This window comes from Haplochromis burtoni, unplaced genomic scaffold, assembly GCF_018398535.1.
Source record: "Haplochromis burtoni strain Fernald_Lab_line unplaced genomic scaffold, NCSU_Asbu1 Contig_630, whole genome shotgun sequence".
NCBI lineage: Eukaryota > Metazoa > Chordata > Actinopteri > Cichliformes > Cichlidae > Haplochromis > Haplochromis burtoni.
Window position 1 is genome coordinate 41,238 of NW_024582991.1, and position 17,395 is coordinate 58,632.

Genomic DNA, 17,395 nt, shown 5'->3' on the forward strand with positions numbered 1-17,395 from the left:
TTCTCTGCATTTTCTACTAAAGTTGTCTCTCTAACAGATTTATCTATTGGTTCACTTGCATCAATTCATGCATCTTTTCACTGAGGTCTGATTCAAACTATCTTCCAAAAATAATTTCACATGTAACAATTTATATATGTGTGTTTTCTATTTTTATTTACCTCTTTGTTGTGATCTGGTGGACATCTCTAAACACCATCATGAGTTCAGGCTTCAATTTCAACCCAATTATACTCCTCTGGGCTTCACCTTCCCACTGGCCCCTGTACCCTTCTCAAAGTGTCCTTTGTTGTCTTAAATCTCCAGCAAACACAATCTGTTTCTTCTCTGTTTCTTTTCAGTATTTTCCTTTTAGATTAAGTCCCAGCCAGGCAAAATATCACATTCAGTGCCTTTAAACAGTTATGTCACACTGTTCTTACCAGCCTGCTGTTAATTCTTCAGGTTCACGATGTTCTGTTGGTCTTCATCAGGAGATTGACTGTCCTTTGAGCTTCTTCTCAGGATCGGGACAAGTGGGAGGTCAAGCTGTAAAATTTTAAGCCAAACTTTGGCCTGTTTTCTCCCAATTATGTTAATCTATGGTTTTGCTGCTATGCTCAAAATTCTAGGTTGAGAAAAGTCCACCTTTATCTATTTGTGGCCTATATTGACACACTAAACCATACCATTAATATCATTTACATTTCTTTTCTTAAAGCCTCCATTTGCTTCATCTGGCTAGAGTCTGTCTCTTCTGTTTTTCTCTCTGGGTGCTCACTCCTTCTATGGGCATGCAAAGGTCCTGTCACACACACACTTCCTGTTACTCTCTTTTGTGTTTCTACAGGCTAATCAAACTCATTTTGTATTTACAATCTACAAACCCTCTGTAATTCTACTAACTTTTAATCTAAAATGTAGCATCATTCACACAATAATTTCATAATCCTCTCACACACTGCCTTTTAAATAAACTAAACTCTTTGCATTTTTATCTATTTCAGGCATTTTCTGAGTCTCTGTTTTATGGTGCCGTTAGTTCTCTCTACTAACCCTGCACTCCATGGGTGATAAGCACAATGATTTCTTATGCTGAATCCTAGTGCTTCAGAGACCTTACTGATCACATCATTGACAAAATGTGTCCCATTGTCTGATCTTATCAGAGAAGGGATACCATATGTTGGAATAAAATGATTACATAAACATTTTGCAATGGAGATTGCCTCTGCTTTTTACTGGATATATCTCTGGTCAGTTTGAAAACACATCTATGATCACTAAGGCATATTTTGATCCTTGACATTCATTCAATTCAATAAAATCCATGTGGATGGTGTGGAGAACTGGCCTCTCTTAGGTCTTAACCCCTTAGCAGTCCTATTAGTCCCCTAAACCATCCAATGTCCCGTGGGCGGTACGTCCGACTGCTAACAGTTTAAGTTTCCTTGTGGGTTGTGTTTTTGACAGAATAGGCATGTTCTCACAAATTTTTCGCTGAAGTTTCAAAATTTATAGTGTAAAAGTGTGTATTATATTGTTTATCTATACTATATTCCCCTCCTGTTGACACATGTATTACACCATGTGTCACTACAACCGCTGTCCTGTGTAACGACTCTGGTAATATTGGTTTTCCATCACAGACCATTAAGTCATCTTTCAATTGTGCTCCACATTTCAGCCACTTGTTCTGTACAGTGACTGTTGCAGCTTGTTGTTCGGTTTTTAGTACATCAAGTGGTATTTGTGGGCAGCAGTCGGATACTAGTAGCTCTGCCGATTGTTGTGCAGCCTGTTTTGCTGCTTGATCTGCAAAATTATTTCCTTTTGTGACAATAAAATTGTCTTTTTGATGTGCTGCACATTTGCAAAGTGCCAATTGTTTTGGCAAGGTGATCACTTCCAATAAGATTTTTAATAAGCTGCCGTGTTTCACTGGGTTACCCGTAGAGGTAACCATATCTCTGTTATGCTAAATTTTGCAAAGTGGTGCACTGCTGAAAGAACAAACTGGCTGTCAGTGTATATATTTATATTTTGGCCTGTGTGCAATTCATATGCACATATGACTGCATACGTGCAGCTGACTCTTTACTGCCTCTGCTGCGGCCACACAGGCTTGCACATGCAGGCAGGCCTGACGCAACAGAGTCTAATTTACACGAGTCTAAATTTCACCAGGAATGTTAACGAGCGTTGTTTTTCTCCAAATGCCTGTGTTATCACAGCTTTCATATAACCTGCTCCTCTATCTACACGTAAGTAGAAAGGCTTATCATAGTCAGGCAATGCTAAAACTGTATCTGTCTGTAATGCCTATTTTTAAATAACTGAATGCTTCTTCTTTTTTCTTCTCTATAGATGCAACATTACATTTTCACTTAAGGCATTTTTAGATCATTTCTAGTTTTTCAAAGAATTCACACATCTCACACATCTTACATATTTCAAACTTTGAAGTTGGAGTTTTTATATATATGTGTGTGTGTGTGTGTGTGTGTGTGTGTATATGTATATGTATATATATATTGAATTTATTATGTTTCTTTTCCCCTAAACTTCTGCATTGCTCACAGTTCATAGCTCACAACTCTAAAACTAGCATTTATAAATCATATGCCTAATCACTATGTGTCACTGTGATCCACAAGTATGGTCACAAATTTGTTTCCAAACCAACAAAATAAAATAATCAAACAAAACCAAAAACATACATGAGTCAGGACACAAAAAGAAAAATGCTGCTACTGAAACAGAGCAGAACGTGTGAGGGAAAACTGAGCTCACAGACAGCTGCATGTGTTGGCTTTTATGCAGCTTCTGCTCTAAAAACAAATAAATAAAAAATAAAAGAAAATGTGTAACATGCTCATCAACTTAGCGGTGTCCACATATTTAATTCAGCTTCACAATCCTGTACTTTAGCTGTTGTCTACAGGGTTTGGCTTATTAGTTGTTATTATAGATGTGCTCTATATCTCAGTAATATTTTATCCAGGTAAATGACAGGTTTTCAAGCAGTTAGTGCCTCTATGCACCTAATGGTTTAGATATTTCCTTTATTTTCTTCATCTCTATGTCATTATACTGAGTTTGAGCAAACCTTAAGCTTGATGCAGACTACTTCATAACAATTGTCCATCTCACATCATAACTGACTAGGTTACTTATTATTAATATTATCATCTTTTTACTTTCTTTCTATATAATAACAACAGTATATTACAATATTTTATTATGTATATACTATACTACTACTGAGCCAATTTAATAGTTAGGATCATCTTACTCAGCAAACAGATAATTTAGAATTCATCCAATCTGTCAAATTTGCTTTTTCTCTGAACAGGTTTGTGCCTACTTTTTAGACTGGTCTTCTGTTTGCCTCATCTCAGATCCAACCTTCAGTCACATTCATTCTCTCTGTTGCATGTCGAACCAAGCAGTTTATTATTATATATTTTATTTTTTTTGTATCCATCAAGGGCTTCGGGTGATCTGCAGTTTCACCCTTTCCCAAGCTGGAGACATTTACCTTTTCACACACTTTCCTTGGCTGAACAATGACACAGCCTTAATGTACCTTATGCATCTCTCTATTTTATTTAAAAGGTTTTCATGTGAATTTTTTCCTTTTATTCATTTTATACATTCTGGGCATGATCATCATGCCAACTATGTTTCATTATTAATATCAGTTTACAGGTTGTTATCCTTCCTATTATTAGTTTCAATACGTTAAAAATAAGTTCTAATGTAATTTTGTCTTTATTTATTTTATTTTTGTACTTCTTATATTTATATCTATTCGTTGGGGTCTGTTTCCAACCTTTTTAAACTACTTTAAACTACTTTGATCTCTAGTTTTCACTTAATAAGGGTTTTGTCAGTCACTGCACTATAGTGTGACCTGATGCTGATTTTACTATTACAGTATTTTCTGAGAATTGTACTTCCTGTGGTTTTCTGTTCGAAACGGTTTTACATACCCCTGTATCACGTAACATCTGCACTGGTTTGCTTTTGACATATACTGTCAGTGTAGGTTTGCCTCTTACTTCAGACACTAATTGATAGACATTAAATACTTCTGCGTCACTTTTGTCATTTTCATTTGACTTTTCCTCATTTAGTCATTCATTTGAATATTGCCGTTTGTCCGTTTTATGTCTGCAATCTCTGGCGAAATGCCCTTCCTTGCCACAATTCCAGCACATATTATCTCTTTCTTCACTTCTTTCGTGTATGTCTGTCTGTCCTACATATCTCTGGCCCTTTCCTCTAAATCCTCCTCTTTCTCTGCCTCTATTTCCTCTCCTCTGTCCCTGTCTGTTACCTTCTAAATCCTCCTGAAAATGCGATAAACTCTGTTTCTGGATCTAATGTGAAAGTACCTGTGCTTGCAGTTTTTTTTTTTTTTATTATTACACGGAGCGCGTGCTCGGCATGTTGCAATGCGTCGGCTAGTGGTCATTCATTGTGACCTAATGTTTGCCAATGTGGGATTTCACTGCGGGTAACAGGCCATTCAGGAATACATTTTTTTAGCTGCTGTTGGTAAGGACCGTCAGGACCTTCATTATAATCCATTCCTGAATGTTGCCTAAAAACCGGACGCAAGCGATCTAACAAAATCGGACGCTATTTCATTTTCTTTTTGTTTCACTTCACCAATTTTGCCTATCTTTTTGTGACCACGGCTGGAACACGAATATATTTGGGTTATTATCACGTTGTGCCTCTGCATAAAGACCAGACTGAGGTCTAAACAGATCATGGGATAGTTTAAGGGGGGTCGCGGGAGTGGGGGTTGGCCGTGCAGCAGCGGAAGTGGGGGTTGGCTTCACAGCAGCAGGAGTGGGGGTTGGCCACCTCTGCCTTTTTCATTTTTCTTTTCTTGTTTCTTTTTTTTTATTCTCACATCGTCTATCTGCCTCTCGCTTCCATACTTGGAAATATTTAATTCTTACGTGCGTTTTCCTTTTTTCTTTAAATCTTTTGTTTCTCCTACTTGTTTCAGTAATGCTCCTTTAAGTTGTGATAGTGCAGATGGGCTACATTGTCCTTCCCAGGTGGAACATTTTGTCTTTATAGGATTTCTCCATCTTTGCACACTAATTTGTCCGGCGCCTGGACATTTTTTTTTCTTTTTTTCTTTCTAACCACTGTTCGTCAACAGTAAACTTAGTGGGCTGATTACCCATTAAAACAGAACTACAGAGCCTTCTCTGGTATTAGACTTAAAGAGTGGTTATTGACTACGCCCTTCAACTCCAGCTATTCCTGAGCGGTGTCAATTTTATGAGGCTGAACTCAACCTTTCTCTTTTTTTCACCAGTACTTCAGCTACTGACAGGAAATAAAATGACAATAACAATGAGAGTGATTCAGCAGCGTATTGTGCTGTTCAAATCAATTCACTCTCAACACACAGAAAACACAAACATTTATACAGACATTTACACAGTCGCGCAGACCTTTTCGGCAGGTAAGTCCTAAAAAATTCCCAATTTAAAATCCTTTCGGCGGATTAGTCCTCTTATTTTTACACGTGGACCCTTTCGGCGGGTCAGTCTTTAAAAACTTTTATTTTTACAGATTCGTGCAGTGGATCAAACTCATTCAATCTTTTCGGTGGATTACTCCTAAAGCTTTTATTTTGACACGTGGACCCTTTCGGCGGGTCAGTCCTTAAAAACTTTTATTTTGAAAATCCGTGCAGTGGATTAGACTAATTACATCCTTTCGGATAAGACCTAGGTTTGTTTTACGCCAGTGTAAGTGAGTGGTTTCTTTACCTTCCCAAAACTCTCTGGCTATGTTGAAAGTCAGCCACTAAATCCCAACGTCGTGGACCACTTACACTGGCCAGAACCCAAATTTCACGTCTCTGGACTTTCACTCCGAAGAGGCTGTCGACAGGCTTCAGTGCGGGCACTCCACGACGTCAGAACACAGCGGCCAATGCTTTCTATCCGGCTCGAAGGACCAAGAAAATGTGAAGAGAAATTGTAGAAGGCAAAGGAACTCAGACTCAAGATATCTTATACATGTGCACACATGGACGATCGTCCCTCACCGTCCAATCCATCCTGCACCAGATGTGTGCAGGACAAATGTGAGACAGAGGAAAGACCGCCCAGGGCTTTCAGAGCTTTCTTTATTTATACTTAAACAAGTTTTCAAGGAAGTAGGAGTGGCATGTTCAAAATATAAAACATTTCCATAAAAGGAGAGACTGTTCGCTTGTCAGCTGAAACAGGAGATAACTTGGTATCTATAGAAATTCAGACATTCTCATATAAGGGGAGATAGAGAGAGAGACCGTTCTGTCTACACAGGAAATAGTGTCGTATGTCACAGCATTCCTCTGCACGTACGTCTCCACTCCACCTCTCTATAGTGGTTCCAATTCACAAGCTCTTCTTCCTTTAAATGAAGCTACAACTAAGCATAATCACAAAATTAAAAATCTTTCATCACTTTGTATTATTGTAGGGTCTTTACCTTACAACGTAAAGCGTCTTGAGGCACCTATTGTGATTTGGTGCTTCATTTAATCCAGTTTTATCATAAACTGATCTGCACAGACTGAGACATGGGAATTCCCAGTAGACTCTGCTTAATTTTTAGTCTTTACCCCCCAGTGTACTTTTAAACTAGACGTGATTCTCTCACATGCATTTCTGCACAGCAAAGAAACATTAATGAAGCAAGATGAGACTCCACCGATAAATCTCAGTAATTTTATTGTCTTTGTTCTCATGAACTTTTGTGAGATCTCGCAAAAGTTTTAGCCGTATTCTTCGGAGGCTGCCAGCTCGAAGCCGACCGGGAGGTCGAGGCACGATGTGCCAGGAAAGCGGTGTTCCTCCCGGCTGTTGTAGGTCTCGACCACCCGTTAGCTTTGAGATGGTGGGTGTCAGATCTCAGAAAATGTCGGAGCACTTTTGCAAATATGTGATGTCTTGTAAACCGAGCAGGTATCTGACGTTTACACAACTACATTCACGCCTCAAAATATCTTAAAAGTGTATTTTGTGACCCAGAAAGAGTAATATTACAACTAAGTAGCTGCCGCCTTTGTTGGAATTCAACTTTCGCGAAATCTCGCAAAAGTTTTACGAGATCCTGAGTTAGTTTTGCGAGATCTTGCAAAAGTCCGTCTTAAGTTTTTTTTCTCCCATGTCCCCTGCGGGGCTCCGTAGAAATCAAACTGGTCCACTGACCAAGGTCATTTTCTGAAGCACTTTTCCAATAATGCAAATGTTTATAGGCCTATATCTACCAAACTATATTTGAGGGCAAATACTTTGCAAAATGTGATGTGATAACATGAAATATGTTTGCAAATAGCCACAGTTTATACCAACTCTACTTTAATACATCAATGGTATACCACACAGTATATCACATAGACTTAGAGGGCTATTTAAGCTGATTATAAAGTTGACAAAGTATTTAAATCCTGTCTGTTTGTCCTCACACGTGAAGAATGAACCTCTCAAGTTTGGCATTCACCCCAGTAAGATTTTACAAGTAAGATGCTTCTGGAACTTTATCTGTACAACACATTATGGACATTCATAATCTGACATAAAAAACATTGTAATTTTGCCCAAAGTGATTTTCTTTTTTTCCTAATAGAAATATCTCTGGCTATATTCTTTTATTTATTACTACTATTTATTACATATAAAATATACACATATATTTGTTTTGTTTTGGGTTTGTTTGTCCTCCGAAGCCTCCGTATTATTCTCTTCCTGTATTTCCAGGATTAGTTAAAGCAGACTTTTCTCCAGTGGTTTATGCAACACCAACTCTTCTTCATCCTCATCATCACAGTTTGATCCAGCACTGCCCTATCTCACAGTGTTGGTAGCAGTGGAGGAGCGGTGTCTTTGGGTCCTGCGGGTACAACAACTTTTTAGGTGGACAAGAAGAAAAAGACAACCAGTTAGAGCAGGGGTACCTCACAACGCAAAGCTGAAAGAAGAACTAAAATAAAATAAAAAGGAAAAAGTCCATCAAATTAGATCTAAATAAAAATTATTAAGTGAGAACAATACAGTACAATAAAATAATGCTGATAAACTTGTACAGAGTAATCTTTTGTGGATTCTTACCAGCATTTACAACAAATAAGGCCAAACGGGAACACCAGAATCCATACAAATGGTAAGCTCAGTAAAGCCCGATTCCCTAAGAAAAGTTTTAGAAAAGGAATAAATTAATTTTACAAGAATTATGTTTTCCAGTCTTTAAATACGTGTAAAATAAAAAAAGTAAAAAATAAAAAGATGCACTGCCACAGTCGCTGTTGTTTTTCATATATAAAATGTAATATTTAATCATATATAATTTGTTGAGCTGATAACTCACTGATTAAGAGTGGATTCAGGATTTTTTCACTGTATCCATAGCTGACTGGGTTTTCCAGCTGACAGCTTATCAAACGCTCTCTGTTTGTCTGCAAATGAAGAGAAAAAAGGAGCTCATAAACACACACTGCATTTTATTTAGAAATAAATGTCCTTGTTTTGTTTACCACATATTGAATTTTACCATTTGCCAGTCACTGAATTTGTTTGTGGCGCTCAAATCTGTCAGAACTTTCCCTCCAACTTACTGACTTAATTTCCATGAAGCTAAAGATAATCATTTGATAGTCTGAATGTATTCATTTTCTGATTCTTTGTTTGAAACATGCACCCTAATTGTTTTGTTTGTTTGTTTGTGGGTATGTGTGTCTGTGGATTTGGACGTGCCAAGACCCAAATGCAGACTCAAAAAAAAATTTTTTTAAAAATTTAAAAAAAAAAAGGCAAATATTACCTGAAAACGCACATTTAATATGGTTTATTCTTCAGGAAATACAAAATTCATGAGGAGTTCATCAGGTTGTATACACATAGGGGATAAAAACAGCTGATCAGTTAGGTGTACAGTGGTCCCTTGCTATAACGCGGTTCACCTTTCGTGGCCTCGCTGTTTCGCGTTTGTTTTTGTTTGTTTGTTTTGGTGCAATTTTGCATGCTTTTTTTCCTTACAGCGCATTGAGTTCTGCGTCCTGATTGGCTGTAGACCATTGTCAATCAATCTCATGCTGTGTCTCCTGTCCAGTACAGAATGCGTTCAGCTTGTCAAATTAACATAAATCTTCGATCTCTAGCAGTGTGACTCTGAAGTGCTGTACTGTATGTTTGTAAGTTTTCTCCCCAACAAACACAACAATGTTGACGGTTTGGTTTCATTCTATAATACTGGACCTATTTTTCTACGAAGGTTTGAATTTTGAGAGTGTTTAAACAATAGAGAAAAGTGTGAAAATGTTCATGACTGTCTGAGAAAAGTGTCTAAAGTGTGTAGTGACAAAACAAAGTTGGCTACTTCGCGGATTACACCTATATGGCAGGTTATTTTTTAGAATGTAACTCCCAAGATAAACGATGGACCGCTGTACTGCAAAGAAAGTTCAACACAAACAGGCTTTCTTTTGCTTTAGCTAGTTACAAAATGTAAAACCCCAACCAGAGATAACAGGTCATCAACTTTCTCTCTTTTTTTAATCGCTGCTGTTTGTTTCTCAAATGAAGGCTGCACACTGGTGGTCTGAAAATCTGGATAACTCTTCTGTCAGTATACATAATTCAGCATTTAAGCTGTTATCTTCTTTGGTCTATAAGTGTTTCCATATACAATATATTATATATGTAATAAACTGAAGCTTTTACTTGATGGTCACTATTGGTCTTTAAATAATGAAGGAAAAGCAAACGGGTTCTTTATACATTGTGTAAAGGCCAAATGCACATAAAGCTGCGATAAAATGTCTTAAGATAAGATAAGATAACCTTTATTAGTCCCACACGTGGGAAATTTGTTTGTCTTGAAAGTATTTCGATTAAAAAAAGTTTTGGATTCATTAGGTTTGGATAAAATGACAAAAATAACCAACAGAGCTGTCATGTGATTCAATAATCAGATCCTGTTTATACCTGTGTGATGTTGAACTGACTGGTTGGAGACTGTTTCACCATGTCACCTATCATCCAGTAATAGGTGATCGGTTTGGCATCATCTGTCACGTTGGGTTCACAAGTGAGAGTACAGTAGGTCATCTCAGGGTGGCACCATGTGGACACAGTAGGATTAGGGACAGTGGCTGGTAGAAAAGGGAGAAAACCAACAGGAATTTGACTTAAAATCAGGTGAACTAGTCCGTGCTAGCTAGAGTATGAATTCCTCCTCCCACTTACTGATAACAATGATTTCCATTGTGCTCATGACTTCATCATTAATCTCCGCCGTGTAGCTGCCGCTGTCGTTTAGAGCCAGGTTTGAGATCGTCAGGATCCCAGTGGAGGTATCCACCTCACAGCCATCTAAAAGTATGAAGTGAAGGTATCATCGTGGATCATTTCAATATATTAGCACAGAAATTACCTTAAACTTCATAGTTTAAGGTGCTAACCAGTAGAAATTTACATCACTGGAATCCGAGATTTATTTATACCTCATAACGTTGTCTGTGAAGGTTCTCAGTCATCCAGGTCATCGTAGTCAAAGGAGCTTGCAAAGAAAAGCGTCTGGACTTCTTTAAGTTCTTGAAGACGTTTCACCTCTCATCCGAGAAGCTTCTTCAGTTCTAAGGTCAAATGGTGGAGAGTCCCAGATTTAAACCTAGTGGGAGTTCCCCCCAAAGAGGGACAAAAGGACCCCCTGATGATCCTCTAATCCTGAGCCAAGGTGTGAAACTGGGTGTGGGCCAATCAGCCAGAGTTTCGGGTGAGCTCTTGTGAAACCCGGCCCCACCTTATCATGCGATATCCTGAGGTCAGATGGCCCAGGATGTGAGTGGGCGTTAAGGCGTCTGGGAGGGATACTCAAAACTGGATTATAGATGGCAGAGAGTTGGTGTCGTAAACCACCGCCTCTGTTCAAAGATGGTCGCTCACAGTGGACATAGATGGCTTCTTTCACTCCTCTTTCAAACCATCTGTCCTCTCTGTCCAAAATGTGAACATTGGCATCCTCGAAAGAGTGCCTTTATCCTTAAGATGCAGATGGACTGCTGAGTCTTGTCCTGTGGAGGTGGCTCTTCTGTGTTGTGCCATGCGCTTGTGAAGTGGCTGTTTGGTCTCTCCAATGTAGAGGTCTGGGCATTCCTCGCTGCACTGTACAGCATACACCACATTGTTAAGTCTGTGTTTTGGCGTTTTGTCTTTCGGGTGAACCAGTTTTTGTCTGAGTGTGTTGCTGGGTCTGAAATCACACTGGGATGTCTGCTTGGAGAAAACTCTCCTGAGTTTCTTCTGATACACCGGCTACATAGGGGATGACAATGTTGTTGCGTCTGTCTTCTTATCCTCCCTCGCTGGTGTCTGTCTTCTTTTCTGTGCCTCTTTGCTGACTTTAAGAACGCCCATTTAGGATAGCCGCACGTTTTGAGTGCTTCCTTTACATGTGTGTGTTCCTTCTTTTTTCCTTCAGGCTTAGAGGGAACATGTTCTGCCCGGTGGTGTAGGGTCCTAATTACTCCAAGTTTGTGTTCCAGAGGGTGATGGGAGTCAAAAAGGAGGTACTGGTCCGTGTGTGTGGGCTTCCGGTAAACTTCGTTAAGAGAGTGAGCGACCATCTTTGAACAGAGGCGGGGTTTACGACACCAACTTCTGCCATCTATAATCCAGTTTTGAGTCCCTTCCCAGACGCCTTAACGCCCACTCACATCCTGGGCCATCTGACCTCAGGAATTCGCATGATAGGTGGGGCCAGGTTTCACAATGAGCTCACCCGAAACCCTGGCTGATTGGGACCCACACCCAGTTTCACACCTTGGCTCAGGATTAGAGGATCATCAGGGGGTCCTTTTGTCCCTCTGTGGGGATACTCCCACTAGGTTTAAATCTGGGACTCCCCCCATTTGACCTTAGAACTGAAGAAGCTTCTTGGATGAGAGGTGAAACGTCTTCAAGCAACGTAGAGAAGTCCAGACGCTTTTCTTTGCAAGCTTCTTTGAATACCACTCATAACAGTTTAAATAAAAAACCTACCCCAAAGAATCTACTTAGCCTGTTAATGAAGGCTTAAGTTACACACTCCTTGCAACCTCTGGTTGCTATTGAAAGATATTTTGTCTTTGGCCAGTTGAGTGTTTGCTGAAGGTCCCTGGATGTCCCTGGTTGAATACTCACAAAGAGGGTTCTTCACCACAAACCTCCTGGTGCCAGAAAATTAATTCTGTCCATCTTGGTGTAGCAAGTACAGTGGCTGAAGCATTCACTCTCTCATCCAAGTGACTTCTTCAGGTCTTTTTCAGTGAAGTCACTGAAAAAGAGCGAAGAAGTCACTTGGCACGAGAGACTTCTACTCACTGAATATGTTATGTTCAGATGAAAAGAATCAACTTGCTGGGATTTTCTTACCTGGATGATTAAGCAGGCATCAAGACTGCTTGTGATTGCTTTAGTCAACAACAGATTGACGTGGAAACCAATAGTTTGCATAAAGGTGGTGAATTGTTTGTGTGACTTAAGTTGTAAATAACTTGCCAACTAACCACGCAGGGGAAGTCAAAGTTGAAAAAATGCAGATACTTTTCTGCCTTACCTGCAAAATCAACATGTTTCAAAAGCTGCAACATTTACTTTGAAGGCAAACGAGCTCTGTTTCCAGTTTGTGTCACACTTTTGAGTTTTACATCCGCTTGGGGCTGCTAACGACCAAACCAGTTGCAAGCAGGTTTTCAGTGGAGCACCAAAAACCTCTTTTGCGACCAATTTCACCTTTCTACAGTCAGCAAATTCCCACAACTACTTGCCACCCAATCAGTCAGAGAAAACACATTTTTATGTGGCAACCGATGGTTGTCAGGCAGTCAATAACTAGTCTCTTGGTCGGCGTAAATATGTCCCTTAAAATATTATTTGAGCAAGGGTTTACGTTTATTTAAAGGTAGTCAGTACCAAAACCTTCATGTTTGGTGTATGTTCAGGGGTTAAAGTAAAGGAAAGATTTAAGGATACTTTTAGGCTTTGTAGTTTTACAATGAGAGCCATGACTTTTTTCTACATACGCTACATACAAACATTAAAAATATGTAATCTGTGTATGTATATGGATTTCAGTCTTGAGTGAATGTACCTCGGAAGTGCCAGGAGGTGAAACGTTGTTGTCTGGTCCACTCCAGAGCAACATCTTGATCATGTGTCCACTTGATCCTGGTGATGGAAGCAGGCACAGAGCCTGGTGTGAGGACGACTTTGTCACCCACTTTCTTGTAGATGCCTTCTTTCTCTGCAAAATCAATATATTAAGAGTTTCACATTCAATTCTTTAAATGCACAATTGCTTTAATTTACAGTTTGGTCTTATGCAATGTAGACATTCAGGCTGTGGGGGCAGCAGTATAAGTGTAGATGCTCAGACCTCCCTCTTCTCATCCACCTCCTCCAAGTCTTTTGAAAATACATCGAGGCATTTCCAAGCAAACTGAGAGGGCTTGGAAGGATGTCTACTCTGAGATCTTCTCCTGTTTGTATCTGTGGTCATATTCTTTTGGTAACTACCCACAGCTCATGGTCATAGGTGAAAGCATGGCTCGACCAGCCATCAGCAACAACTCTTCGCCCCAGTGAAAGCAGGAGATAATGAAGAGAATAGAATGACATCATTTGCAAACAGCAGAGATGAGATTCTGAGACCACCAAACATGATCTGCTCCATCCCTCGGCTGTGCCTAAAAATTACTTCCAGAATTAATGACAAAGGGGGTGGAGTCCAACACCCACCATTGTGAGCCAAGCTCTAACTGTTGATCACGGTGTGACAAAGTGGCTAGGACAGAATTCATTTGCCATTTGTTATTTGCATATATTGTTATTTTGTGTTCTGTTATCCTATAGTCTATCCATAATGCTTTAATGTAAACACAGCACATGTAACCTTGGCTCTACATACTATCCCGGGTCTGTTTGTGGTAGCATTAGCTAGTGATGTGACGTTCTGTATCGAGGCTTCGAAGCGTGTGTCGAGTAATGGAGGGGGCGTTTCCGCGAAGCGCGTATCGAGGCTTGCTTCATTTATGGGAGGAGCTGAAAATGATGACGTCCGAAGCCTCGCTGCCCGGCTGTACCACGTGACTGGTTCAGAAGCGGTTCGAACTTTGCCGCGAGCTATGACAGCGATATAAACCCCTCAGACCCCATTCAAAATGTGGGCGTTTGATGGAGAGTTGCGGTTAGTGAGAGTTAGAGACAGTTTGGAGAGAGACAGTTTGGAGAGAGTTAGAGACAGTTTGGAAAAAAAAGAAATCGCCTACGACCTGCCACAGTGGAGAAACTGTTGTTTTTAAATAAAAACCAATGATGTGTCCCCTAAACACTAATCACTGTCCTTGCCTCAATGTTACAAAAGCACAACCACTGTCCACACCTCACCTCACAGTATATGATCATTTCCATTTTAGGCATTTCCAAATAATCATTTTCCATACTGCCATCATAAATATACACAGTATACTGCCATCACTACAATAATAATAATAATGGATTTATATAGCGCTTTTCAAGGCACCCAAAGCGCTTTACAATGCCACTATTCATTCACTCTCACATTCATACACTGGTGGAGGCAGCTACAGTTGTAGCCACAGCTGCCCTGGGGCAGACTGACAGAAGCGAGGCTGCCATATCGCGCCATTGGCCCCTCTGGCCAACACCAGTAGGCAAGTAGGGTAAAGTGTCTTGCCCAGGGACACAACAACCAGGACAGAGAGCCCAGGGATCGAACCGGCGACCTTCCGGTTACAGATGCGATTCCCAACCCCCTGAGCCACGGTCGCCCACAATATAGATGTTTTACACACTCCTTTTGTTGTTGACATTTACAGGCTGTGTGCAAAAGGCCACACTCTACAAATTCATGCCAACAAATATTTTTAGTCCAGTAGGTGTCCTACTAGAGCAAATGAAGCTTCAAGAAGCTTGCGGTGGGGTGAACCAAGTGGATGAAAAGCTTCAGTGCTTCATGAGGCTTCATCTGCCCATCACTAGCATTAGCTATATTTATTCATCTGTGCAAATGTACTTAAAGCTAAATGTCACTTCATCATTAATTGATTTGATCTTTCATTTGTTTATGTAGTTTGGTTATACTTACCATTGTGTGTTCCTTTGAGCAGGTCCTATGTGTAAAACAGGTATGTGGTGAAGGGCCGCCTCAGTACTTCCTGATTTTATAGGATATGATGTCACTGATCATGTCAATTGGGTGTAACCAAATGAAGGGGTGTTTATTTTGTGTAAAATTGTTTATTTCATTTAAAATAACCTCATGAGTCAGATTAGGTGAAGAGATTGACTTTTCAAACTGTTTAGTTGGGTGAATGAGTTTGTTAAGTGGAAAAATGATTTTATTCCTGTTTCTTTGTCTAGACTGTGTTATTTAGTCTACCCTGTTTTCCCAATGGTAGAGGTTAATGAGATCCAGGTGTGAGTGGAATTCTATATAAAGCAGGTGAGATTTTGACTCATGGTTCTTATGTTTTGTGAGACAATTGTTGAAGGGCGACGCCAGAAAATAAAGAACACTTAAAAGAAACTTGAACAGTCTGCAGATGCTGTCTTCCTATTACATTTCATGCTGCTTATGTTATGCTACTTCACACAGGATCAAAAACCTTTAACAAAAAGCCACTCCCGGATAGGGATGGGTATCGTTTAGGTTTTATCCATACCGTACAAACTGGTACTTTTGAAACTGTGCCGGTGCTTAAACGGTGCTCAAACCGGTGCTTAAAGAATGGAGAACACAAAATTGTCCAAAAACCTCTCATGTTAGCTGTTTTTTTGTAAAAAGATAACAATGTTAGCCTTTTCTGCAGCTATAGGGGATATTATGGATCACTCTTGGCTGGAAGCAGTGCTTAAACAATGGAAAAACACAAACTTTGTCCAAAAACCTCTCATGTTTAGCTGTTTTCCACTTTTTCTTTGGTCATTTTAGCCTTTTTGGCCAGGGTGAAGGGAGTATCTGCCATCAAACAAGAAGACAGCCGCATGTAACTACGACGTGTTTGCTAGTTCACCTTACATGCATTAATGTAATAACGTGGTTAGCCTACTCAACGTAAATTACACACGAACAACATTAAGCTACTCACGCAGAGAAGAACGGCTGCTGCTGCCATCATCATCCTCATCATTTCTGCTACACTGGCAGGGCTAGGGGCCAGGACTCTCCTCTTCGGGTTTTTGGGGGATGTTGCTAACTCCGGGTCCGATAACAGGCACCACACCCGCAGTAGATGTGCCGGTGTGAGGTCTCGCAGCAAGCTATCAAATACGGCGCATTTCTCGGCTTTTAAAAAAACGCTATAGTCTGCCAGGTGTTTCATCAGATTCGAGGGTTACCTCCTTTGCACAGTATCACCTTAAAGCACTTGTTGCAGGCTGCTGAGTTTGCATCTTTTGCTGTGAAGTACAGCCAGACTTTTGACCGCTTCGCCTTGGGCATTTTTAATCTGTAGCTCTGCTCTAAAAGAACGTACGTACCTGGGCCCGCCTACTATCCTCGGAAAGGTAAAATGATTGGCTAGAATCCAAAGTGTATGACATCTCAGGGAAAAAAAGCACCAAATAAAGCACCGAAATGTGCGCTGCTTTTCGGTCTGGTTACTACCGTTTATGTCTATGGCACCGGAACCGGTACCATCCCTACTCCCGGAGCATCCCCCACACAATACCCTGACAATTGTAGAAGAATGTTGAAGTGCACAAAACACGTGTCAACCGACTGATCAATTCCTCTTCAATCTGATATGATTAATGGTCAGATTCTCATCTCCAGCACCCTGACATAAACCTTTCCAGGGAGAGGTTAAGAAGCACGATACTCATGGAGTTGGAAGTCAGCACTGAGCAGCTTCCCCTACCTGAATCTTTGCTTCAACACCACCCTTAAGTCTGGTTCCATGAGCCAAACTCGACTCCTACCAGGAGGCTGTCTGTTACCCACCTCCAGAGTTTTATGGGCCAGAAAAGCTGGATAGGACTCCTTCTTCAGCTTGACAGAACTCTTTACTTCTCATTTGGGGGTTTCTGCCATGGTAGACACCGACCACTGCATGAACCATTCTGACTCAGTGTCCCCAGCTTCCCCCAGAACGCTTTGAAAACTCTGACTGCTCTATTTTAATTTACCTTACAGTACTTATTATCACGCTAAATAGCTTAAGCAGCAGATCCACTGTAACTATTTATATATTTATAGACATGAATTCCATGTGCAAAACAAAAATGTACAAACATTCATCTTGATGCTAAAATATACATCATGCCTTTTACAACATTGTACTTTTATGTGATGAATTTATTTATTACATCACTAGTAAATGAAGTGAAATTAC

General features: G+C 40.1%; 1 protein-coding gene across 3 annotated transcripts in view; it reads right to left on the reverse strand.

Moving 5' to 3' along the window:
* Positions 1-17,395, reverse strand: part of LOC102303960 — an 80,124-nt gene that overhangs the window by 38,412 nt on the left and 24,317 nt on the right. The window contains exons 2-7 of one of the 3 annotated variants that reach the window (XM_005949218.3): positions 13,132-13,284; positions 10,248-10,373; positions 9,987-10,153; positions 8,371-8,458; positions 8,115-8,190; positions 7,108-7,911 (exon numbers count right to left, since the gene is read on the reverse strand). The exons of 1 other annotated variant lie outside the window; for it this stretch is intronic. In XM_005949218.3, the coding sequence (XP_005949280.1) occupies positions 7,851-7,911; positions 8,115-8,190; positions 8,371-8,458; positions 9,987-10,153; positions 10,248-10,373; positions 13,132-13,284 (671 nt within the window). In that variant the 3' untranslated portion in view covers positions 7,108-7,850. Of the gene's footprint in view, positions 1-7,107; positions 7,912-8,114; positions 8,191-8,370; positions 8,459-9,986; positions 10,154-10,247; positions 10,374-13,131; positions 13,285-17,395 lie in introns of those variants that run through there. One more of the 3 variants, XM_005949219.3, reaches the window with a different exon arrangement.